The 26,850-nt window shown below is 37.1% G+C and overlaps 2 protein-coding genes across 5 annotated transcripts in view; both read left to right on the forward strand.

Annotated features, from left to right (window-relative positions):
* celf3b (cugbp, Elav-like family member 3b) overlaps positions 1 to 2,079 on the forward strand; it is a 28,482-nt gene extending 26,403 nt beyond the window's left edge. For 3 of the 4 annotated variants that reach the window (XM_056761851.1, XM_056761853.1, XM_056761854.1), the window contains one exon: positions 1,410 to 2,077. The gene's annotated coding sequence lies outside the window, so the exon portion shown is untranslated. Of the gene's footprint in view, positions 1 to 1,409 lie in introns of all 4 variants that reach the window. The other variant, XM_056761852.1, reaches the window with a different exon arrangement.
* A 1,208-nt stretch (positions 2,080 to 3,287) lies between these two features.
* On the forward strand, positions 3,288 to 24,910 carry cers2b (ceramide synthase 2b). The gene is made up of 11 exons (XM_056762078.1): positions 3,288 to 3,696; positions 16,609 to 16,782; positions 16,872 to 16,989; positions 17,080 to 17,198; positions 17,809 to 17,866; positions 17,957 to 18,007; positions 18,491 to 18,583; positions 20,358 to 20,486; positions 21,061 to 21,167; positions 22,692 to 22,845; positions 23,196 to 24,910. The coding sequence occupies exons 2-11, from the start codon at positions 16,610 to 16,612 to the stop codon at positions 23,343 to 23,345; spliced, it is 1,152 nt and encodes a 383-aa protein (XP_056618056.1). The 5' UTR covers positions 3,288 to 3,696; position 16,609; the 3' UTR covers positions 23,346 to 24,910.
* The last annotated feature ends 1,940 nt before the right edge of the window (positions 24,911 to 26,850 follow it).

Genomic DNA, 26,850 nt, shown 5'->3' on the forward strand with positions numbered 1-26,850 from the left:
GGTTTCCGTTGGTGATCGCCTGTGTATGGGTTGCGGTGGAGATTGCCTGTTTTGACTTGGCGGCCATGCTCTTGACTGCATGGTGTGTTGCCATGGCTACGGTGAATTGTGTTTGATGAATTTGTGATTTGGATTTTTCCCACCTCACTCACTGATCAATTACGGTGTCTGAGATATCGCAAAACATTTATTTGATGATTAATTAACCAGACTCGCATTGCGGTTTAAGTTTGACCTGCCCTACCAGTGTTCTAACCATCCTGTTTAATCAGCTAAAATCAAACTGGGAGACCAGTTAAAACCAGACACCCAGCTTTGGCTGGTTTTAGGCATTTGTTCTGACTAAATTTGAACACAAGATCAAGGTACATCATGTACATTCCTTTATTCATTCATTCATGATTTACACAGGCAGGGACAGTGAATTTTTTAAATATCTACACTTATTTTACCCTATTTTATCTTTCTTTCATCTTTGTGGACCTTCCTCAGTGTCTGACTGTGAAAGTGTGGTGATCCTGAATAGGCACAATGCGGTGAATGGAGAAAACAAAGGAATTCTGGGGGAAATTTGTAAAACAGCATGAAAGAATTAACTTTTACTGCGATTTTATTTGTTATCTGTGCCAATGCCACAGGGGTATGGAAATATTTCTGTTAAAAGCAAGTTTACCCAGAATTTCTCTGTTCCAGCTGAAATCATAAAGTGATGCATGTTGGCTGCAACAAGAACCACATGTGAAGGCGAATATGACCCTAACCCATTTAAATACACAGCATTACAATCATTTTAACAACACAATTATGAAAACAATAAAACTAAATATTTGAATGCACACATGCAACAGTCTTGAGCTTTACAGTGACTTGCATGGCCAGTGTGTATTTAAAGATAAGAGCACATTGCGTGTTTACATGTGGCAAAATAACATACCAAAATAACGTGTGACATCTGAGGTAATTACATATTTTAGGTTTTAGGTTTGATTTCGTATCTTTCTTCATGTAGTTATGTAAATGTAATGTTTCAAATCTGGCCAATTCAAATAAAAATAAACATAAACATAAAATTGTAAAAACTACCACTCATAAATAAATTATATAATCACAAAAAACTGTTAAGTCCAATGTATAACAATAATGGTTTGATATCTATAACATATTGTTTGAGGGATGATTAAAACTTGTCCATGTCGGCATGTCACAGATGACCCATTGAGGGACCCTGATGATGATCTGAAAGCTGTATTTTGGTCTGTCGATATCAGTATTTCAGATTTTTGCCTGACGTTGTGCAGTTTTTGAGGATCCAGTAAGCAGACATACCAAAGTGCAGAACAAACAACATCAATGTAGTGTAATCTCTCTCTCATTCTTTTTCTGTGTTTCTCTGTATCACTCTTTCTCAGGATGGACATGCTGAAGACAGACTACAACTTGCCGTTTAGCTGAACAGACTGAACTGAGAACACGATTGTCAACTTGCACACTTCCACATCTGTGCAAAAATAAAACATTAAAGAATATGTACATAAATCACACTCGTTTAAACACATGCACACACAATTGCTGTCAGTTGTATTATCTCAGTTAATCTGAAGGCAGAAAATGATTGTGTGCAAAGAATAAACCCATAAAATACTATCTGCCTATATAGACCTTCATATCTGTAAAACGATATCACTATTCATACAGAACAAAGTGTAGGAGACAGACAATACCATCCAAAGTAAAATAAATATAATCCGTTTACATAATTTAGCTTAAAATAAATGATGTAAAAAGAAATAAAAAATAATAGCTTACAGTCAAATAATGACAGTAGTTACAATTACTATTACGTAAAAAAAAAAAAAGATTTCTACTTTTTCGTAATAAATACGATACACTTGGAACAAGCGGGCAAGTTTTAAAACAAATTTCTTTATTAATTAATTTATTCGTTTAAAAATAAAACAAAACTCAAACACTGATTTGGGATGTGTTTTTGTTTTTATTTATACAGAAACACATTGAAGAAATTGTAAATCTTTAAATGTTAATTGTTGAAATGGTAACTGTAATGATGATATTTATTTCTTATTTATGAATATTTTGATCAAACATTTGTTTACAATTTGAATAAAATAAATGTATTGTACATAACGTGTCAAGTTTTCATGTGTTAATACATTTATTAAGCTTAGCTTTTGGATGTGTTAAATGTAACGACAATAAAATGTGACTTTGTAAAAATGAAACAGGTTAAACTTAAAGGCTTAGCCATGAAGGTTTAAAAACCATCAGCATTGATTTGTAACCATTCGAAAAGAGATTGAGTAATCTGACTTTAGATTCTGTCTAAAGGCACTTAATTAGATGTGATGTGTCTAAATAGTAAGAATGATGTGAAAGACATTTAAGACATCCAGCACTATCGAGTGTCCCTCACAGGCTGACACTGGACAGATTTTATCAGTAAGTGTTAATCTTATCAGAAGTCTCTCAGTTTCATCTACAATGGGGTAGGCCATCCCAGTTATACATCCAGTCTGGTCACTGTTTGTAAAAAGAAGAGATATAAAAACAAATATTTGTGATGCAAAATTCTGTGGCCCAATGTTAACTGCTTTGTTGAATTATATTGCAGAGTAAAGAGTATATTATTGTGCAGCAATAAATTAAAGGGCAAATAAAACGTGGTATACGAAAATATAAAAATACTGTTTGTGCATAGGGTATAAGTTAATTTTCAAATGTATACATTAATAAATACGATACAATACACGTTTACACAAAATGTATACATTAATCAATACAATACATGTTTACACAAAATGTATACATTAATAAATACAATACATGTTTACACGAAAATGTATACATTCATAAATACAATACATGTTTACACAAAATGCATACATTCATAAATGCAATACAATACATGTTTACACAAAATGTATACATTCATAAATACAATACAATACATGTTTACACAAAATGTATACATTTTGAACATAAAAGCACTTGTTACAACCTGACCCAACAATAGGCTAAGTGACAACTTATTTATTGGCTTATTCGTGTAAACGTTTATCGTTTTTCAATAACGTATATAATGTTTGTATTTCACTTCTTCCTCTTTCTCCGTTTCTCGTTTAAAATGTGTATTCGTCCAAATTAAACACGTTTCTAACTACGATATCTCACTAAGTACAGTTTGCGGGAACCCGACCCGCATGAGTCCGGAAGTGTGTGATGATGATGTATTTGCTCGAGCGCTTCGATAAGTCCCTCCCGTTCCGTTATTCCTATCTCTCTTTTCTTTCTCTCTCTGTCACTCTTTCACACGCGCACTCTTTCCGCCGATCCTTCGTGACTTACCGTCGCTGTCCCACTTTTACCGGAAGAAAGTGACCGTAGAAACTTTTTCTGAAACGGGATTGATATCTTACATCCAGGAACTACTGATCAAACTCCGAAAATATCCGCTTATAACATCTGTTGCTTTGTGCGCACACGCTTCACCAAAACACCAAAATCACGTTTTTTTGCCGCTGGAAGGAGAGATGAGGGTGATAAACAATCTGGCCGGACCATAAATACACCAAAGGATCACTTTTATAAACGGCGGATACCACCGAAGACGGACGCGCAGCTGACTTCTGAAGTGACATATCATCACGACCCGAGCGGCGGCGCTGACCCGCGACTAAAGTGAGTTCCGTTATCTCTCTCTCTCTCGCTGTCTGTCTGATCTGGCCATTAAGGAAAACGTTTTTTGTCTGGCAGGCATCCATTTATATTAATATTTGATTTTATTTATTTATTTGATTTCATTATGTTACATGTTTGTGTAAGTTGGTTTAGTAGTTAAGGTGAATCCTAGATCAGATTAGTTAAACATAAGCCGGTGTGTTCATAGACATCGTTCATTGAGTTTGATGGTATGATTACCCAAGGTTCAAGAGTCTAGTGTCCTTTCTTTCATCATACATTATTGCTATGAAACATTTACCGAAGATTAGAGCTCATCTCATATCACTATTAGCCGTACCATTCACTCTACCAAATTTTACTAAGTGTTAAGTGTTTTCTTAAAGATTCAGTTTTAAACATTCCCAGCATGAGTAAACTTAAAAACTTTTTTTGATTAAAAATTGAGTGTCTGCTGGAATGTGTGACTAATTAAGTACCTCCGAGATGACGTATTTTTGTATGCAAACCCCGGAAAATAGTTTTTTAGTCTTAAAAACTGCGGTTGCCAACAAGTTACTAAAAGCGACCAACGTTACTTCCTTTGGGGTGAAGGTTAGTTAGATGACATCGTATAAAACTAAAAAATAATGTCAATTGCACAAATGTCAATTATTGTTGAGGATTCAGTAATTACCTGCCAGGGAACACGTTTTTAATAAAGTTTGAGAACGTTGTCGAATTGGTGGTGGTGACGTTTATATCGAGCGACCATAGTGCAGTTTGTTTATAGCCTCGTTTTATCTTTTACTGCCAATTGTATTTCGGTTTCAAAGGTAACAAATGTTGTGTTAATTTGTTAAGATTATCTTAACTAAACAAAACGTGTAAACATCATAAAACTATGTTAATCACAGAGCTTACTTTTTTGCGATCTTCCAAAAGTGTATGACTAAAATGCATAGGCTTTTGGTCGAGGGAAGCATCGCATTACTTAAATATCGTACGTCATCTCTGAGGTACTGGTTAAAGCATAAGCATGACACATCACCACTTTTCACTTCTGCAACTGTTACCTTTGACCTGACTGGAATAAGTGAGAGAGATATGTATTCATTATCATATGCTCTGAATATGAAACACAGTCACTGTATTCTTGTGTAAGGAGAGTCTTGTGTCTGAGATGTAGCAAACCACCAACATGAAAATAAAATGGGAATTGAGTGTCAAAGCTGTAAAACTAGCTGTGAATCAAAACGCCTGACATTTGGCTCTGATGTTTTCCTATTTAAGAGCCTTATGAGATCTGTTAAGCACTTAAATAAATTCACAGTCTCACTGCCGATCTAATTTTAATACCCAAATAAACCAGACAGCAATGCAAAACCAGCCCATCTTCATGAAAGGAGTGTTATTAAAATCTGGGAAAGAGAATAGATTTACCTAAGTAAATCATTTCTTTCATAATTGTCTCTAGGAGTTATCGTATTTACGAAACCTGCTCTGTAGAGCAGTTGAACAGTTTAGGGCTACAGTAGAAACAACGTGGCAAATTCCGTGCAAGAGGACCTGTGGTGCATGTAGATACAAATAGCTCATTCTAAGGTAATCGAACATAATGCTTCATTATGTGAGGTCTTTATACACCTCTGAAGACATATATATATATTTACATTATATTGTATTGCATTTTTCTCAATCGATCATATAAAAATTCACACATTACATTTGAATAATCTTAGCTGGGGATGGGGGTTGTTCTTGGTTTAAATTGTTTTCATTCACTCACTATTTGACTACATCATCTCTCATTTTGGAGGTGTGTGAGTTTGTAATTTGGAAAGTGAAAATCTATGGCCCCAGATGTATTGAACCGGAAACATTCTGTGCGGTGTAAAAAACTTGTTTAGTGTCACAGGGACCGGACAGTGTTCCCTGTTGACCATTCCACCTGATGAATTACCTGCTCTTCAATATTTGTATAGTGGTGAAATATTTATATATTTTTTGCCTTCTGCATTGGAACAAGTAATCGCTGGCAGGGAAATCCTTGTGCAGCAGAATGAAGAATCGCATATTTAATTTATTGACTTTAGGCAAATGAGCTGACCAATGAGCATTTTTGGATAAATACTGAAAATGCTCGTTGGTCAGTGTTGGTTCAGCTGCCTAAACAGACGTATCATCTTTAATATATCATCGTTAACCTGAACCGTGGTATGGAGTAATCAAATTACTCCATACAACAAACCGGTTTACATAGGGGTTTTCTAGACATTTGACTCCCAAATGTTTGTCTCTATATCTCCTTTCTTTTCAAACACTGACCAGACTGGACATCTATTTAGCTTAAATTCTTTGGTCAATCATTGACCGTCATAGCATGCAGATTCAAACTTACAGCCTAGCCATAACTACATTATTATTGCTTTAGAAGATACAGTGCCTTGCAAAATCCTCATTCATTTAATTCATATTTTGTTATGTTGCTGCCTTATCTTAAACTACTTTAAATAAATAAAAAATACATTAATCTACACTCCATGCACAGAAATGACAAAACCAAAAAACAGGTTTGCGTCAACTTCCCAAATGTATTAAAAGTTAGAAATTGAAATAAATACATTGCATTCATACCATTTTCTTGGACACTTGAAATTTAGCTCATAGCATTAGTTTTGCTTATTGATGTTTCTACACTTCGAGTGAAGTTAAACTGTGCAAAATTCAATTGAATAAGTGTTTCTGAGCGGCACATACCTCTCAATATAAGGTGAAACAGCTGAAAATGCATATCAAATTAAAAACCAAGACATGAGGACAAAAAAACTGCCAGTAGAGCTCCGAGACACAGATCTGGGGAAGACTCCTGTGGCCTCCATTAATCCTTAATAAAAGAGGTTTGGAACCACCAAATCTCTTACTTGAGGTGACCTGCTGCCCAAACGGAGCCATCGATGGAGAAGGGTCTTGGTAAGAGTGGTGACCAAGAAGCTGATGATTACTCTGGTTGAGCTCCATGATTACATATGGAGATGGGAGAAACGTACAGAAGGACAATCATCACTTCAACACTCCACCAATCTGGGCTTTATGGCCGAGTGGCGAGACTCAAGCTAGTGCTTGGGCTTGACCCAACTGAAAATCTCTGTAGAAACCTGAAAATGTCTGTCTACTGATGATCTCCATCCAATCTGAAAGTGTTTGAGAGTATCTGAGGAGAAGATTGCCAAATGCAGATCTGTAAATCTTATCACATCCCACCCAAAAAGATTGAGGTCTGTAAAGGTGCTGTAACCATCTTCTGAGTTAAGGGTATCAATACTTATGCAATGTACTTTTTATTTTATTATAAATTTGCAACACAGTCACAAATCTGTTTTTGTTTTGTCATTATTGTGCATGGAGTGTAGATAAATTAAAAAAAAACATTTAAAGTAGTTCACGATAATGCAGCAGCATAACAAAATGTGTATAAAATGAAGGGGGATGAATACTTTTGCAAGGCACTGTTTTTATTAACACACTATGTCGGATGGATAACTTTAATGATTGGATGGATGTGCTTTTTTGCATTTTCAAAATCTTTCAAATATATTTACAAAGCCAAAGATAACCATGATATTTTTTATTACAACTGTGATTGTAGTCATTGTACTTTTCACCCTAAAAAAAGAACGTAATATACTGCTTTCCTGTAGCTCAGTGGTAAGAGCATTGCGTTAACAACGCAAGGTTGTGGGTTCAATCCCAGGGGATTGCACATACCTAAGTATAAATGTATAGGTTACTGCAATGTAAGTCGCTTTGGATAAAACATACATCTGGGTTGGAATGGTGAATAAATGGTTTCACACAGCGCACATGCACGAGACACAGGAACTCAAACAAACCCAGCGAACACAAATAATCGTGCACAAAACACAGACACACATGCAGATACATACGTACAAGCTAACATGCATATTCACCAAACAAACAGAAACGCATATGCCAAATACATAACATAGCAGACACAACCATATGCACACACAGCAATGCATCACAAAAAAGCACAGAAGAGATAATACAGAGACACACACGCATCACAGATAAAAGAAAGAGAAACAAAGGTAACATATTATGCAGACTTATCCTATATGGGGAAGTAGTAATTCACACAAAATGTTACAATCAACGTAAAATTAAGAAGTACAAAATTCTAAAGCTCAAGCCCACCCGGCATGCAAACAAGTGCCGGCAGTATGCAAACAGTGGCAAGGAACCCCAAAAAAAACCTTGGGCGAATCCAGGCCCAACCAGGGAAACCAGTTCTCTCCACCGTCTCTACAAGCTCTACATTTTTTGAATATGGTAGATTATAGATTAATATTAACTGAATGTTCTAATAGTTAATTGCAGTTGCAGTTTTGTAGTGAAGTGGGGACATGTCAGGTCGCTGCTTCCCTCTTTCAGCTCCACCATCTGGACTGGTTTAGGACCGAATCCTCCTCAACCATGGTAACCTCAGAGCAATGAGAATAGACGAACTGATAGCAGAATACCATTTTACAACCTTTGATGCAAAAATTTCATCAATTGTTATTGGAAGTGTAGTGGTTCCGGTTGATCTAAAAATGCTGCCTAAGGGGCCATTTTCTTATTTTTCGATTCCAATGCGCAACTTTCCCATTGTTTTTCTATGTAAATACGTGTTTGATGGACGTGCATCACACAAGTGCCGTGTTTTTAAGATGCCATGTCAAGTTAAAAAAAATCAACTTTTACATGCTCATCAATGTCAGTTCCAAATGCAGTGAACAATTCAGAAGAATTTGGCAAGCGTTGCAAGCTTCTGTTTACAGTAGCAAGTTGGCATGACAACGGTTTTATTTGACGGCAATATGACGAAGGAAACGCCAGATACCTGCGTCTCGAGATCAGGTCTATGGATCAATCACACTGTGAAAAATGTTCCGTAGTTTTTACGGTAGAATACCGGCAGCTGTGGTAAAGACCATGTATTTATAATTGTATATATAAATATAAAATGAAAACATGGACCTAATGTATAAAAGTGAAAACATTAGTTTTAGTTATTTTATTTCTTTTCAATTCATCATTAAAAAACTCCAATGTCACTTTTAAACAAAGCAACATCCAGCATAACATTATTACCTCATTGCCTGACCTTGACTTAAACACAGACACCACTCTTCAGCATAGTGGTGACCCACAAAAGATTTAATGTCAGTAAAGAAAAATTCCATAGTTTTAACAAAAAAATACCGGCAGCTGAAGTTGCCAGTAAACTATCGTGAAAATACAGGAACATCCTGTTTTTATTCGTCCAATCAATTTCCAGCAGAAAACATGAGCCACATTCACCATTCATCTTGGAAGTATGTCAGAATACTGAAGACGATCACCACTTCTGCTTCACAGGGACTGCAGCATAACATCCATGACTTGATGTTTTATTGTGGTTTAAAGTCACCATTATTGTTATCAGTCTTTGCTTTATTTGGGCTCTTTCATCCTTAATTTGTTTAACAGCTTTTTTCTTTTGGCTGCTATGACAGTGTTATTATAAAACAGTTTTTATAGTAAATAATAATGTGATAAGATTCTTTTGTCTGATTTTCAGACATTTTTTTCTGATGTTGCTCATTGAATTTTTGTTATAAAAAACAAAAATGTTATTCTTGATGTCTGCTAGTCCATTTTTCATGCGCACAATGTGTTGTTAAAGACCTTCAGAATATAATTTAATTACATACAGTAACATAAATGAGGATGTCAAAATCCCTTTAAATCGGTGCCTAAACTCTAAAATGGGCAACTCATCAAATGCAGATCTGCATAACACTACCAACAAAAAATTGCGTGAAATAAATTTTGCTTAGCTTTTTTCCACTCGTTTCTGTTTCAACACATAGTTATAAAAACTAGGGAAAGTCTGAACATAAAACGCAAAGGGTCAAGATCCCAACTAAACACTCATCACAATAATGGTGACTCAACCAAAACCATCAAAACGTGTTAATTCTCAATAAGATCTTTTGTAGACGTACAAAAGTGACTGTGGTGTCTGTAAGTGAAGGTGGTAATAATAGTTTAAAAAACGTCTTGTAAAAGCTACGGAATTTCACTGTTAATTTTACATAAAATCTTAGTGTTATTCCATATTTTTTCACGGACATTTTCTGACAACAGGTTTTTTATGTGAAAACAGGTTTTTTTACAGTGCATCCGTAAATAATGTATGCAGGTTTAATACTTTAAATAACTCTTATAGAGATGCATAGGGGAGACTGAAAAGTATATTGTCTATATTAAAATGGGCTAACATGCTATGTCATACATTCTGACTTCTTTACTTCGTGCATTTCCTTTCCGGCATCTTTTAGCAGTGGGACTGCGTGCTGGGTCCTCCAAATCTAGTGTTATATCCTGCGTTTATATAACATCCATCACTGAAATGCCGTAAACAAACAGACAAACCTACACTTCAATATCACATGAGTAATGAGATGCAGTGCTCTGCAGCCTATTTTTCTTGACACAGCGCAGATAACTTTGACGGTATGCGGGTCTCGCTCGTCTGTTGGCTCGTAGGCGGGCTCTTTCGCCTTCACCTTGATGTGATTTTGGCCAATAAAAGAAATAGGATCCCTTTGATGACAACAACTGGTTCAAAACGCGGCAGCTCGAGTTCTTACACGTACAAAAAAGTATGAGCTTATAACCCCAGTTCTGTCAACCTTGCACTCGTTACCTATAAGGCATCGCATTAACTTTAAGATCTTGCTTATTACCTATAAAGCCCTACATGGTCTAGGGCCGCAGTATTTGAATTAACTTCTATTGTTTTACAGTCCTCCACATGCATTACGCTCTCAGGCATCCTTTCAGTTGGTATTACATAGAATTTCAAAATCAAGTGCAGGTGGTAGATCCTTTTCTTATCTAGCGCCTAAACTTTGGAATATTATTCCCTGCACTGTCCGGGAGGCAGACACACTCTGTCAGTTTAAATCTAGACTAAAGACGCATCTTTTCAATCTTGCATACACTATACTCCCATAATATTAATCATCAGAGGATTTAGGCTGCATTATTTAGATCAACCAGAACCAGGAACACATCCAACAACAAATTATGTACTTTTTGCATCAAAGAGTGCAGAACACTACTCTACTCTCAGCCAGTCTTGTCTCTTTGTTCGAAGGTTACCGCAGGATGCAGTTCATGCCCAGACCTGATGGCAGAGCTGAGAATGGGAAGCGGTGACCTGACAAGAGCTGTGATGATAGAGCTGGATAAAGGACGGGCCGACTTGACACGATTTCCCTACAAAATTTCAAATGCTATTAGATTGTTAATGATAATCTTAAATCTATAATTTACCTCATTAGTAAGTTTATTTATTTTTTATTTAGCCTTGTTGTGCAAGCACTGTTGAGCTTGTGCAGAGGCAGCAGCTTTTGCCAGAGGGGAACTGGAATCCCCTGGTTGGGCCTGGGTTCTCCTGAGTTTTTTTTTTCTCGATTGGAGTTTTGGGTTCCTCGCCACCGTTTGCATACTGTTTTGCACTTTTTGCCTGGCCGGGGGGGCAGCTTTAGAGGTCAGAAGTTTTACATAATTAATATTGCATATAGGAATTTATAATCCGTTTAATATTTGACCTGTGGTTCTCACTGCTTTATCTCAAATGTGTGCTTTCACTGTGCGTGTGTGCGAGTGTGTTTGCCTGTGTGCGTCTATGTCGATGTGTGTAAGTATTTGTATGTTTGTCTTTAGTGTTTTCACCTTTTTCTTGTTTTAATAGGTGTATGACTTTAGTTGTTTTACTTGTAGTCAATGTGTCTCATGTACAGCTGCTTTGTAACAATGAAAATTGTAAAAGGCGCTATATAAATAAAGTTGTGTTGAGTTGAGAAGTGTTTAAGAGGTATGCGCATGCACACACAATATCAATGGATTACACAAAACGGCTTTCACAGCTGATGTTAAAGTCACACAGATTATTAAAAGTACTCGGAATGGTGACATCATGTACCCGTGAAGTATAGGGCTGTAGTCCGATTCCAGCCGTTCTCTGCTGTCCTTGAAAAGCAAATTCTGTTAAAGACAATATCTCGCTTGTTACTGAACTTTGAGTTTAATCATTTTGTAGGTATTATTTATGCTCTAACAGCAACATTACACACTAACTAAAGGTTGGAAAAACGGATCGAGGGGAATGTGACCTTTAAGGTAGACTAGCAATTGTCTCTGTATAGATACAGGTAGTGAGGATTTTGATAGTTGACATGCACTCTAATTATCCAAATAATAGCCCAGTGTAAATAAGTGTTGATTGGACTAGACTGAGCTGATCTGATAACAAGTCTTGATCAGATTGCTTTCTACAAATTTCCTATTTTGCAAAGTTGAATTCTATGATGTTTTTGATGTGTCCTTTAACAGGCCCATCCAAAGTTTTTTCCCATGACCCTAACAGTGAAAAGCAGTATAGAGAATTGTGGATGGATTTCATATGTGTTGCGCTTTCCACATCACATATTAGCAATATTAGCATATTAGCACCACATTTAGCACCCTGATATGCAAAATTGTGTCTCACTTCATGACTTGATTTCTTCTCTCAGTGCAAGAAATGTTCCACAGCTATGACCTTTGTAAGGATTTTTCTGTGCCTGGCATCCCGAAGGTCAATGGGGCTTTCGCTCTCTTTCTCGTGAATGAATGTGTTTGTGTGTGTGTTAAAAGAGGGACAGTGTGTGCTCCGAGCCATATGAGAGTGAGAAGGCAGTCATTGTGTAATAATATAATTATCAAGGAGTAATAAACAAAAACTGATGGATGAATATAGACCACAATGGAAATATTACCTGTTAGATTGATGGGTAGTGATTGACCTTGAATATTACATTCTGTGCATGTGTCTTTTCTGAGATTGAGTATGATTTGGAAGCTGCGAAACGTGTGTGCGTGAGAGACTTGACAGACGAAGAAAGTGAAAGCAAACCGTGAATCGTAGCATCACGCACACACTGTGTCAATGATGTCCTGAACTGTGCGCGTCTGCGATGGCAGTGGGAGACATCAGTGACACGTGACCCCTGCAGTTAACTAATCACACACAAGCTGCACTGGTGGAGGGTTCAAGATCTACTCTCCTTTCAACCTGAAATAACAACTGGAAGACATTCAAAATGTGCAGGTCGTACATGCACAAATACTTGTTGAAAGTACGCTGTCTTGAAACTGGTCGCAAAACGCGGTTTGGTGGCTGTCTGGAGCTCTGATATAATTGTTTTTAATGTTTTGGCAGATGGCCATCTAGCAAACTGATACAGCCCCACCCCTTGCCCCGCCCCCCGAGATCATTGTCCCTCACAATGTTTCACTGTAGGCATTGTTTGATGCCAGTTTGATAGACATCACCCAACCCTTGTTCCTCTCAAGTTTAAAGAGTACATAACTAGGGATTGTTAAGGTCCTACTTTGGTTTATGGAGTGTCCAACAAAAAGTTAATGTATATAGAAGGTGTAAAAGCACGATTATTTCATAATAATAGGCAGTTATTCTACGCTTACTTTTTGACTGACTCTCAAATGATTTGTCGATTCATCTGTCTAATCGCCTCGTTTCCGCAATGAGGCTCACAAGCTACAGTGTTTGGGGGAGAAGAGTGAAGTTTTTTTTAAACAGTCCTAGCAAAATGTATGCATTGACTATATGTAGTGACGTGAATCCGTGGCGTTTCGCGAATAGGACTAGGAACGACTCGTTTGCCTGATTCAGAGTCGACTCCCTTTTTTCCAAGCCAATATCTTTGTTATTCATTTACTGTCGGATTTACAACTTGGCAGACTGCTTACTTTCAAACACGGCAAATTACACACCGCATGAAATGTCATTTACATGATCTCGTGTTATGTACTCTTTAACATACTTCCTACCAGACGCACATGCAGTGCTCTAATAGGTTCAGAAGAGAATGGCCGGAGTTGAGTCATGTGATCTGAGCTGCAAATGAGAGGTCAGAATTCAGGCTGTCGTCGGAGCACAGCTGCAGTCATCCGAATGGAGGGGCTCAGAGATGATGTATTTTTGTATGCTAACCCGGAAGCGCCACGCTGGTTCCCTTGACCAAAAGCCTATGAAGTTTCCCCATAGACTGTTATGAGATGAGTTATGATTAACAAATGTTCATGCTTTTTAGACGTTTTGTCTATCAAGATAATCTTTACAGATCAACGTAATATTTGCTATTTTTGAAGCCTAAATATAATCGCCAGAAGTACAAAGTTGACACGGGGCTATGAACAGAATACACTATGGTCGCTTCATATTAACATCACCACCACCATCCTTCGACAACTTTCTCAAACTTAATTAAAAACGTGTTCTCTGGGAAGTAATTACTCCGTGAATGAATCCCATTCAATGATTTTAGACATTTGTGCCCAAGTTGCATTATTTGTATGCGCTATGACGTTAACGTGCCCGCCAAACGAAGTAGTCACTTTAAGCAACTTGTTTAGCAACCGCCATTTTAAAGGACCCAGTCTTTAGCTGTTTAAGAGGCTTTGATTATGTTTTTTGGGTGTTAAACAATGGGTGTTTATGTTTCTAATTTCACTAAACGCTTTATATTTCACATATTTCAAGTCTATTGTTCACCTCCGTCCGTCTTCTAACAAACAACTTGATTTCTTCCGGTCTATATAAAGACCCTCCTTCCGAAACGCTCTGATTGGTAAAACTGACAAGGTCTGTCGGGATTGGTTTCCTGCTTAGAGTGTGTGTGAAGATTTCCTACCCCGACCGTATAAGCGAGCTTCTGCTTCTCAGGCTGTTGTGATTGGTCGGTGCCCCTCTCAGTGCACATGTATTCATGAACTTTGAGTTTTAGCAATAAACCATAACAATGGCGTCGACTTCACTTCATCAGTTAAAAAAACATGCTGATCGATCGAAGTGTAACGGCGGTCTGCTAGTGCATGTGCAAACGTCAGTCTTTGTTAGAGATAAAAAAAATCCTACTATGGTGAGGGAGTTGACAGCAGACTGATTGCCGTCAGACCAGTTATAGTAATTAACACAAATAACAGAAGCGTTCGTTTTGCCTTCTTTATTTACAATCTCTGATAACCAAACACTGTTGTGTAATGTCTTTCGAAAGCAGTATACACTAATATTGTCTACCTTGTCATTTTGAAAATTTTAAACCCCCATCTGATGTATTCCGCTCTGTGCAAACTGTGGTCTCGTGTCTCCAAACCATAAACTGTATAGCTCCAAACTAAACAGGCTCTCAGTTTTATTTCCACCTATAGAGGTCGCTGTTTAACACTACACTCTGAACTCTCCCCCTGTGTATCGCAGAAGAGCTTTTCCTGCTGCGTCTGGATCCAACGCAACCAGGAAAAACTATCGGTGGGGATTATTGCCGATAGCTGATAGTTCAATTTATCGTTATCGGTGGCGATTAATCTGCAAAAACGATGAATCGATCGACCTCCAGTCATTGCAGATCACATAAGAGCCTCCCTGATCCCAAATCGTCAAACATGTTTAATATTTAGGACTCTTGATCATGTTGCCTCTCACAGTACACCCGCAATGGTTTATGAGTGTCAGATGTTGCAAAGCTGAAGCATTGGAGCCACAACATGTCACGAAAGTGGAAAAAGAAGATGGACTTTTAATGTTTTTTTTAACATCCTAAGATGTTTATAATGTGCCTTTATAATGTGGATCCTATCTATATTTGTGTTTCTCATCACAAGTCACGTTTGATCACACAAGATTCTCTGAGGTCTCTTGGAACTGTGAAATCATTCCAACACATTCAATGTGTGTGGTCTCACGATCTGGACAAATCGTCTAGTGTGTGAGTTTGGAGGATTATAATGTTAAAAATCGTGTGAAAGGTCCTTATGTTTATGGTCTCTAATGGATTTGAAAATAATTTAAAGATTTGAAAATCAATTAATGTTTGGTCAGCCTAACACAAAAAAGCCCATTAGACAGGAAGAGAAAGCAGTGTCTCCAGTAACTAGCCACATCCTTCAACTTTAATCTAAAGGCTGAAAAGCTCTTATCTGTGGACCAAAATGTAATAGTGCTGTAATGTTACAGATTTCACTGCAGATTTGGACAACTCCGTTTGTTTGGTTGCCGTTAAAATGTTTTTTACACACAGGTTCAAAGTTGACATTAAAGGTTTATCAACATTTAGCCTTGAGGTTGCGAATTGCAGCCAATGACTCACTCCACTGCTCCCTTTCGAAGCACTACGAGTGCTGACATAGAAGTAAGATGTCGTCACGATTTAGGTTCTTTGTCGAAGTAGATAACGTACTTACGAAACATGATCTATAGAGCAGTTTGTCCTTTTAGGGCTACTGTAGAACGAACATGGCGAATTCCATATAGGTATGATAGAAATAGCTCATTCTATGGTAATAAAAACATAATGTTTCATTATGTAATGTCTTATACCCCTCTGAAGACATAGTTTTGTATATTATTTTGCTTTTTTGGCCTCGAAAAAAAAAAACACACAGCACCTTTAAAACAATCTGTCTTGAAGGGGTAATTCACCCCAAAAGAACAATACTGTTATCATTTGTTCACCCTTATATGGTTCAAACCCTGTATATTTGGAGAAAACCCAGCAATGGGTTTCTTTATATTTTCTGTATTAGTACTACAGACCTGAATGATTACAAATGTGCACAGATGAGCTTTTACATTTCTAAGTGCTATAGACAGAAAATAAAGGCAGGTCTGGGCCATGAACATTCCTTTATTAAATGCATGCTTTTAAATGAACGTGAGTAAGTAAGTATAATACAGAAGGTCGTGTTTCTACTGATCCAGTCAGATGGACGATAGATAATGACGGTAAAGTAAGCTGTCTTTGTCTCTTGCAGTATGTTGGAATGGTTAAGTGAAGTGTTCTGGCAGGAGCGTCTCTGGTTTCCAGAAGGCCTGGGATGGGCTGACCTTGAAGACCGTGATGGGCGGGTCTACGCGAAGCCACGGGATTTGTGGGTGGCAGTGCCAATAGCCGTCATGTTTCTTGTGATTCGACAGGTCTTTGAGAGGTGGGTCTATGAAGGTTTTATTTTCCTCCTGCATAGGACCAAAAGTGATTGTAACAATACACTCATTGTGTTTTTCTGTTGGTTTTTAGGTTTGTCGCTACACCGCTAGCATTAATGCTGGGTGTTAAAGAAACTGTGAGACGACGAGTTGCATACAACCAAACCCTGGAGTCCCACTACTGTAACGAATCTAAAAAACCCACACAGGTGCACCAAACGCTAACCACACTTCACTCTATAAGATTCACGTAAACCAACATCACCACATGAAGTACTGTTGTTCTTTGTTGTGTTCAGAGTTCAGTAATGAAAATGTGCAAGGAGACAGGTTGGACAGAAAGACATGTACAACGCTGGTTTAGGCGACGCAGAAACCAGGACAGACCCAATGTTCTCAAGAAATTTCGGGAGGCCTGGTACGACTTCCAAGGAGCCTCATGTCCAAAAAGATATTGCTCTAGCCTATTTTAACTTTATTCCAACTTGAATATGGTAAAAGAGTGAGTCTGGGCAACACAAAACTGTATAATGACCAAACCACAATGTTTTATTGGGTCCATGAGTTGCTTTAATGAACCAGTTCTTCTGAATTGATGTGTGATGATTTTCATGAACTGGAATCCTTAAAGAGACAGTGTACAAAAAATCTGTCATTGTTCATTTAGCATCATGCCATTCAAAACTTGTAAATGAGAAATTGTATCTTTCTGAGAATCACAAAATATTTTTTGTGTCTATATAATGGAATTTAATAGGGGCCAGTTTTATTTGGATTTCGATAGTCTTCAAAACATCTTCATTTGTGTAGAAGAAAGAAAGTCATACAGGTTGAAAATATCATGAGGGTAAATGGTTAAGTTAATGAAATGATGTAAGAATCTGAACCAGCATCAGTCAATTTGAAATGATTCTATTTATTATTCATGAAAATCCAGTGCTTAAAGAAAGGGTCATTGTGTGCATCTAGATACTTTGTGTTGTGCGACGCTGAAAACTGTACCGATATGTTTGGGTATTGTTTTGTAGTTGGAGATTTACCTTTTATCTTCTCTCCTTCATCGGTGGACTTTATGCGCTAATTGATGTAAGTCATTTTTCCATTTGCAGTGTCACTCTCTGATCTTATTTCCTCAGTTATTTCATAACAAAATAAATCCATATCCTCCATCTTTAGAAACCATGGCTGTATGATCTAGAGGAGATGTGGAAAGGGTTCCCCACCCTGGTAAGTTATATTTCCTATTACACATGAAATTCAAAAAACTCAACTGTACTATTAGCAGCAAATAAAATCTTACATATAGCCAAAATATTATAACTGCATGCCTAACCATGATACAAATGAGCTAATGCTGCAATAGTTTTTTTTAGTTTTTCTTCGGAGTGTGTTTAGATGCAACAATATACTTAAGTCTGCAAAGTCACAGATTTTTTCACCTTTTAAATTCTACGATATTTAGGAGAAACATCAAAGACTTAAACTGAGAGCTCCATTCAGAGCCTTACATTTTGATCAGTACATTTCTCCTCTGGGTACAGCTGTACTCCAGTGATGTGATTTGCATTTAATTAACTTTGCAGTCAGGTAATATCGCTAAAGCGGGTTAACAAGCCATTTGATTTTCTTACATATTATTTATGACACCGGTCTTTAACCCTTGGATTTTTTTAAATTGAGACTGATGAATAATCTCTTTCTCTCATCCAGACACTGCTGCCATCTCAGTACTGGTATTACATGCTGGAGCTTGGTTTCTACATGTCCCTTCTATTCAGTGTGGCATCAGATGTCAAGCGTAAAGTAAGCAATTCATTCATTTTGTTGTCAGTTGATCCATCGTTGTCTGCCACAGCAAACCTCATCTTTGCATCTCTAAAGTCATTTTATTCAAACAAAACTTTTGAGCAGCGTAAAATTCAAAGCAGCAGATGAATCGTTCGCATGCTGTTTTTGTATTTTGTGTTTATGATTGTTACGTGCATGATGCCATGTCAAATGGGATGATCAGTAACATTTAAATGAGACAGCTGGGTGCGAGAGACAAAAGACACTGAAATGGGAGTACGCAATAAATATACGCTGTTTAATGGACATGTAAGTAATTGTGTAAGAAGTGAAAGAAATTTGAGTGCTCCCAATTCAAATAAATAAATAAAAAGAAAACGATTATTAGCTGAATCCCCATCCCTCTAAACTCACTAACAAAATAGAAATGCAGAAACAAAAAAAGTCTTCAATGTATACGACGCCAAACTTAACTACACTACCTAAAAGAAACAAATATAGGCTACAAAGAAGGCAAGTCACTCCAAAGACTAAACTTACAAAATTGAAACTCTTAAATAACGTTTACAAGTACTTAGAAACAAGGTTGTCCAAAACTTAAAAAAAAAAAAAACATAATAACAAAAACTTACACCCCCATGATATGAATCTGTGAAATTGAACTTGACCTGGAGCTAGCACACCTATTACACAGGCTTTTATACATCATAACTCGGGTTTGCCATGTTCAAGCAATTCTACATGTTCTCGAGGCATCACAACTCAAAGATCATTACAAACAAAACACCTTACTGGTGTTCAATAATCAAGAACGGCAAACACACAATATCAGACACGCTCATGAAGCACCACGCTCAGGAACTCGTGGCATTAAAATCCCTCCAGTGCATCAGCGGATCTGCAAAACATGCCATCAGAACGATGAGTTGTAGTAGAGCCAGCCAATGAGCAGGACCTAGACACGGCATAAAGAACACCCACAAAAACAAAAGTGAGAGAAAATAAAGAACATTTCACACACACGTGGAACATAACAATGATGATCACAGACATTTGAAATAGAATGCCTTAAAACATCGGATATTTGGGAAGTATAACTAGTGTTCCCATTTTAATCATGTCACCGCTAGTTAAAAAAGCCTTATCCTAGCACACCTATGATTGAGAGTTGCATATGTGAAAAGTGATGTTCTGAGCACCCATTCAAATTATCACAAGCTCGAGTCGTATGTCTGTGGCTAAATGAAATAGATCGCTATGATCAGTGTCGGGTAAGTAGCTCTGAAAAAGTAATTATTACTAGTTAATAATTAAATATTCAGTAGTGTAATTAGATTACTGTACAAATTACTCTCTCCAAAAAGTATTTAATTAATTATTACTAAAACTAAAACTGAAACGGCTCTTTTAATTCATTCAAATAAACAATATAAAACTACATAAAGTAGTATGATTAACTGACCAACGCTTTACAAATGTGACAATTATAAAATTAAAGCACAGATTTTAAAGTTAGATTTTGAATTTTTATATAAATTCCACTATTGAACATATATATTACACACTGTATTTACTTTAATTACATCAGAAGTAACTGCAATTAAATTACAGAAGACTTTTGTAATCCCTTACTTTAGTTTTTCAAGGGAAAAGTAATTAAATTACAGTAATTAATTATTAAATTCGAACCCATGACTTTTGTGTTGCTCTGCTATGCTTTGCCAACTGAGCTACAGAAATAATATAAATGCTTACATACTTGCATAGATATTCTTTCTCTCTGTCTCAGGATTTTAAAGAGCAGATCATTCATCATGTGGCCACAATCACTCTCATCAGCTTCTCCTGGTGTGTGAATTACATCCGAGCGGGAACTCTCATCATGTTTGTTCATGACTCTGCAGACTATTTACTAGAGGTGAGATCACACTTACATGTTACAACATCACACGCAAACAAAAGCAGAATATTTATCATGGCAATGGAAATGACAACTATACGTAAAGAGAGTGAAGTTATGGAAGGTTGGGTGTACCTTAGTGGTTAAAGACTTATGTCCATTGTGACTTACAGGACATTTAGGGTATACATCTCATCAGTTTAGCTACATGGACACGTTGAATTTTCTGCCCTGGGGAAAATGTAGAACTCAGTTTATCTTATTTGGGCAGTAATCCAAATAAGATTTGTTCCTTTTATCAGGGATTTTTCTGCAGCACAAGGGTTTGTTGGTAATATATCCAAGGGCATGCATGAACGCACACTTCCATAAATAGTATAGCATACCATGCAGGCCCTTTCAGGTATTTTGAACTTGATTCTTACATGCTTTAGGGAACAGATAAACTGTGGACCATGAAAATTCATGACAAACAACTATTGTATAAGTAAATGTATTCTAAACACTAATTTCTTCTCGATGTCTCACTCTCACTCCTGTGTCCTCCACCAGCACCATCATGATCATATTTGCATCTCTTTTTCTCTCATAGTCAGCTAAGATGTTTAATTACGCAAGATGGAAGAACGCTTGCAACTACATCTTCATCCTGTTCGCTGCAATCTTCATCGTCACACGCCTCATCGTCTTCCCTTTCCGGTACACATCACATCTTCTGAGTCTCACACACCAATCATACGATACAGGAGCCCTATCTGTTTTAATGATGAAATGCTTGTGAATGTGTCAAACATCCAGAATTACTTTTGTATTGTATTTACTAGCTTAATTTGCGCTTTTATTCAGAACACAGTCAGTCTGTGTACTATGTTGCGTAGCTCTGAAAGTCACTGAACTGCCTGTGTGGACACCATAGGGTTAGGCATCAAAGGCACAGTTTGCAAATTTCAAAGATTTAATATTTCAGAAAATAATCCTCTCATGCACTGCGAAATGCTCTAGTAATAATCTAATTTAATATGGTTGATCAGAGCTGATGAATATGAGAGTTACGACACTCGATCTCGCTGCCGTGTCGTCACATGGTTCAATTCCATCCTGTCAACCTATTTAAATGGATTTTAGTGGGACAGATAACAGCAACTATATTTGCATAATGTTTAGATTGAATTCTATATTGACTACATTTATAGCAGCATTTTGTCTGGGGAGTAATATGAATATAAATTCTATGAATATAGGATATGTCCGCCCACTCGTTAAAATATATAAACATGCCGTTAACTGTACTACAAATGCGATTAGGAGACATTGAAATGAATGGGCTTCAGTGCAGCGTTTTGAACTATCGGTCACTCCATGACACGAGTTCTGCTTTCCTTTCTTCCATCAGACGTCTATGTGTGTGTCGTAACTCTGTTTTTCATCGGCTCAGTGGTTGATGAGTCAAGAAAAAATGTTGGTTACAGATCTAAACATTTTGGTTATGGATACACTTTTCTTTCAATTTGAATGGTCATTATTAGCAGTGTTGGGTGTAACTAGTTACTTAGTAATTAGTTACTGTAATTTAATTACTTTTCCCTTATAAATTAAGGGATTACTCTTATTTTTCTGTCATTTTATTACAGTTACTTTTGATGTAATCAAACTAAATACTTTGTGTAATATCTGCATGTGCAATAGTGGAATTGACATCAAAATTCAAAGTTAAACTTTAAAATCCGTGCTTTAATGTATAATTCTCACAATTACTACTTTACTACTTTATGTAGTTTAATATTATTTATTTGAATGAATAAAATAAGTTTCATGTCTATCCTTGACTCACTTAACTAATCAAGGTTCATGTAGGGTATAGAAAGTAATTCTCCAAAAATGATTTGATTACTTTTTACTAGAGTAATTTGTACAGTAATCTAATTACACTATAGAATATGTAATTAGTTACTAGTGATTAATTACTATTTCAGAGTAACTTATCCAACATTGATTATTAGAGAATTGCATGGTGAGTTTATTGACATCAAACCCTATTAGAATCAACTGTGTGGACTCTCCCATGCACTTTAATGTTATATGGCTGCTACCTATGTAGAATAACTTGTTTTGTTATTTTGTTTAGTTGACTGGGACGGTGCCTGGGACAACGGCACATTCTATAGGTTTTGGAACAGAATTAATGTCATATAAATTCATAAAATAATTGTTTCTCTCTTGCAGGATCATGTATTGCACATGGGTGTATCCCGTGACCCTGTACGCTCCATTTTTTGGGTATTATTTCTTGAACGGGCTGCTGCTGGTCCTGCAATGTCTGCACATCTTCTGGGCTGTGATCGTTATACGCATGGCATTGCGATTCTTGACCACCGACGTACGTCTCAGTGTTGTTTTATGTTCACATAGACACAGAACTTCACTTTGAGATTTTTTTTGTACTGTGAAAAATGTAAATTTCTGTGTCCATTAGGTTTCCTTTGATTTACAATGGTAAGCTTATACGTTTTGGTTTGAGTTGTCTGTTGGATTTTAGGTATGTTTTGAAACACGTAATGATAAGTGCACACAGTATCTTGCTATTTTGAGAAGGCGATAGAGATGTCAAAGTTACACATTGTAGCTTTATGGTTCTGTTTTCTTTGTTATTTGTTTCTAATATACACAACATATGTTGAAATATTCTAGGTGTTATGAACTCAAAGCTATGATGTTCTTTCTCAACAGTGGTCTGTGGAGGACGAGCGTTCTGATAAAGATGAGACGGATGAGTCTGGAGAGGAGGATGAGAGGATGAAAAATGGAGAGAGAAAGAAAAACAGGCCGATTCAGAATGGCCAGCCTACATATAACAACAACCATTCGAAAAAGGACTGATTCGTGAGAGAAGCAGAGGAAGGAGTAAAAGCCAAAGAGATGTTTACTCTCCTCAAGCAGAATGAGGAAGAATGTTAGACGAAGCAAAGAACAGATTACGTGATTCCAATTTTTTATGAACCAATAATCGCTCCGTGTACACCACAGAAACACAAACGCAGACACATTGGTTGGTCAAAGGTGCCAAAGCCTTCAAGTCATTCCTCGTTCTAAGGGGGAAACAGCGTTGCCTCAGTTGAGATTTTCTGAAGCATGTGCCTTTGTTGCCATTGTTACAATTAGTTTTTATTTCAAAAACTGTTAGGTCACTGGGTCCGCTCCCAGACACGTGAATCTGCATCTACATGTTTTTTTCACACACTTTTAAAATGAATTACTCACTATTTAAAAGGATTTACATTTAACTATGTAATTCAAACGCATGGCCACTTTGTAATGGACAAATGTCACTAACTTTCTAAACACGGGACAGTTTTTTTTTCACTAGCACTACCATTAGGTTTTCACCAGTTGAGTTAACATTTTTAACTTGTTCCTACTCTAAAGTTACAAACACTGTGCCGACACGCACTGGCCAGTTGTAGCATGTCTATTTAAACATTGTAATGCCAGAAGCCAAAGATAGAACGATTGTGGAAAGATGTGTTGATGCAGTCTCAGTTGTATTTTGCCTTTGAAAGCGTATTATTTTCAATCGAGATAAATTATACGTTTTTGAATGTTTGTTCTGTGTTGGAATTCCTTGGGCAGTTTGGCCTTTTTTTCTGTATATTTATTTAAATGATGAACTTCTTGATTCACGTTCTAATTCATGATTTTTTTTTAATTGTCTCTTTTATGAGGAACCATGAAGTTTCTCTTCTTTTTTCCACTTTAAATGATGACTCACATTTGGAGTTGTTGTTTTCTCTTGTAACAGTTTATTCAACTCTTTTACAAATTGTACCAACGATAGTATGTTGATAAGTCTGAAAACTGGGCATTCAGGGCAGTGTCTAAGTGACATCTGAGCATCAAAGGTATGGAAGATTTAATTACTCGCCATTTATAAATATAGTTAAAACCCGCTGTTTAGCTGAATCTGAAGTCAAGCTTTTTTGAATGCTTACACTAATCTGAGGTACTGTAGTGCCAGACTGTATCATTGCTAGAAACACCAAAATAATTCATGATCACATTCAGGTCAATGTGTGGACTTGACAAACTTTAACATTAAGTAATAGATTTTTCTGGCGTTTTAATAACATTTCATCAGGAAATATTCTGGTTATAAGCTTTCTGCGAGCAGCTCACATTATAATACCAAAAGTAACATTGTGAAGTGCCTTTCTAATCGTTCATTTGCCACTCTTAAAAAGAACTTTGACCAATGTGTTCTTTTCATAATCTTTATTTTGCTGATTTGCCTTTTATTGTATTCACCTTCTTTTCTGTTTACCTCTCTGCTCTTCAAATTGTTTCAGATGAAGCCATAAAACATAACAGTGTTATCTTTTCTTGTGTTTCGATGTGATAACATGATATCAAGGAGAATGTTTCCAATAAAATAATTAATGAGAAACACAGCTGCTGTGTTTTGTCCGAGTTGACGATGTCTCGTCATTTTTGATGACTCGTGAAATGTTACCTCCTCCTCCCACTGATAAACATAAGAAAACATCCATTGGGTCATTTGCACTTTTGCGTGTTGTTCATAGAAATTGAGAGCTGTGGACGGTAAACTTTGCTATTACATCAATATCAAAACAATATAATTGCATTAAGTATAAGTTTTACTCGTGTTGTTATGTTAGGTTCCGCAGTAAGACTGTGGGTGAATGACCTCTCCCCCCCACAGTCTTGAAGTTTAGTCAGTCACTTCTTGGATGTCACATTTGCCCTCGACTGTAAGTTTATCACAAATACATTTTCAACGAATGAAAGAAATGCCACTTTAGAGTTACTTCCTCGTTGAGTCGCGTGATCACCATGGACGATTCCAATTGGTTTAATGTTAGTAGGCCATCTTTGGCCAGACAGCGAAGAAAACTACTCTTCCCCCATTAAAGTTAACACGAGCTGTACTTTACCCTACTGTCCTCTATTTCTCATGTAGGCTACTTTTACTGCCACGATTGTTTTACCTACAATTTTGGCAAAGCATCACACAATAAACATTCAAAAAATCAAAAAGATTCCAGAAACTGGTGATACAACATAAAAATAAAATACAATGAAATGAAATTTACTACATAGGGCGTTAGGAGCCGATTCTCGAGATCTAGGGAAACTCTGAAACCGGGGCGTGACCTACCGTCCTACCCTACCCCTAATCGCCCCTTTTGGAATGTACCGCCTACTTTTTAAATCCAAATTTCCAAATCAAGCTTATTTATATAGCGCTTTTCACAATGTGCATTGTTCCAATTCCAAAGCAGCTTTACCGGAGCAAACAGGAAAAACGGAAAAACACAAAGGTAAAACACAGGACAGTGCATGGTGTTTATAGAACAAGCAAGATCATTCTAATAAATAATATCTAATTAATAAATAAAAAAATAAATGGAGTCTCTCGGTGACCAAGCCAACACTGTCCTGCTGTGGCGAGGAACCCAAACTCCAATGATTGATTAATGGAGAAAAAAACCTTGGGAGAAACCAGGCTCAGCCGGGAGGGCCAGATCCCCTCTGACGTGTCATAGCTGCACTCAGTGACCCCGACCAAAAGCCACCGATTAAATATTCAACAAGAAAGAGGGAGAGCCCACCATCCGCGACCCAGAAAGTCCCAATCGCCGAAAACCAGAAAACAGCTATATGGGGAGTCTGCAGACCTGGAGCATGCAGTTTTGCGCACCAGGCAATTTTACGCCCCTGATGTTCCTTATTTCTCCAGTAGGGGGAGTATGCAGGTTTACGCCCCGCTGTTTTATTCATACAAGTTCATAGAGATTTATTTTTCTATTACTTTTTGAAATAACAAGACAGTACAACTCCATGATCATTTAATATTTTTTTTAATTATTTCCAAGTATTATTACAACTGAGATCAATAATATCACAACATAATAGGCCTAATTAGCCAGCCAACAACTTCTATTAAGAAAACAAGATACAATATTTATTGAGCACTGACAACCACAAACGTGATAAAACCCACATTAGGTGCACATACATTTTAATCCAGTGAAAAAGTGAAAGTGACTAATTTGTCAGTTATGGTGACCCATATCCGAGATATACCTCTGCTTTTAACCCATCCAGAGAGTAGTGAACACACGCACAGCAAGAGGTGAACACACGTATACCCAGAGCAGTGGGCAGCTATCGCTGCAGCGCCCGGGGAGCAAGTAGGGGTTAGGTGCCTTATCTCAAGGACACCTCAATCGTTACCTGCCTGACCTGAGGATCGAACCGGCAACCTCTGGTCACGAGTCCAACCCTCTAACCATTAGGCCACTACTGCCCCCTTTTCATTCATTAAGTTAAAACATTCAATGGAAAATATCAAAGAGGTATATTGTAT

This window comes from Triplophysa dalaica, chromosome 12 (genome assembly GCF_015846415.1).
Source record: "Triplophysa dalaica isolate WHDGS20190420 chromosome 12, ASM1584641v1, whole genome shotgun sequence".
Taxonomy (NCBI): Eukaryota; Metazoa; Chordata; class Actinopteri; order Cypriniformes; family Nemacheilidae; genus Triplophysa; species Triplophysa dalaica.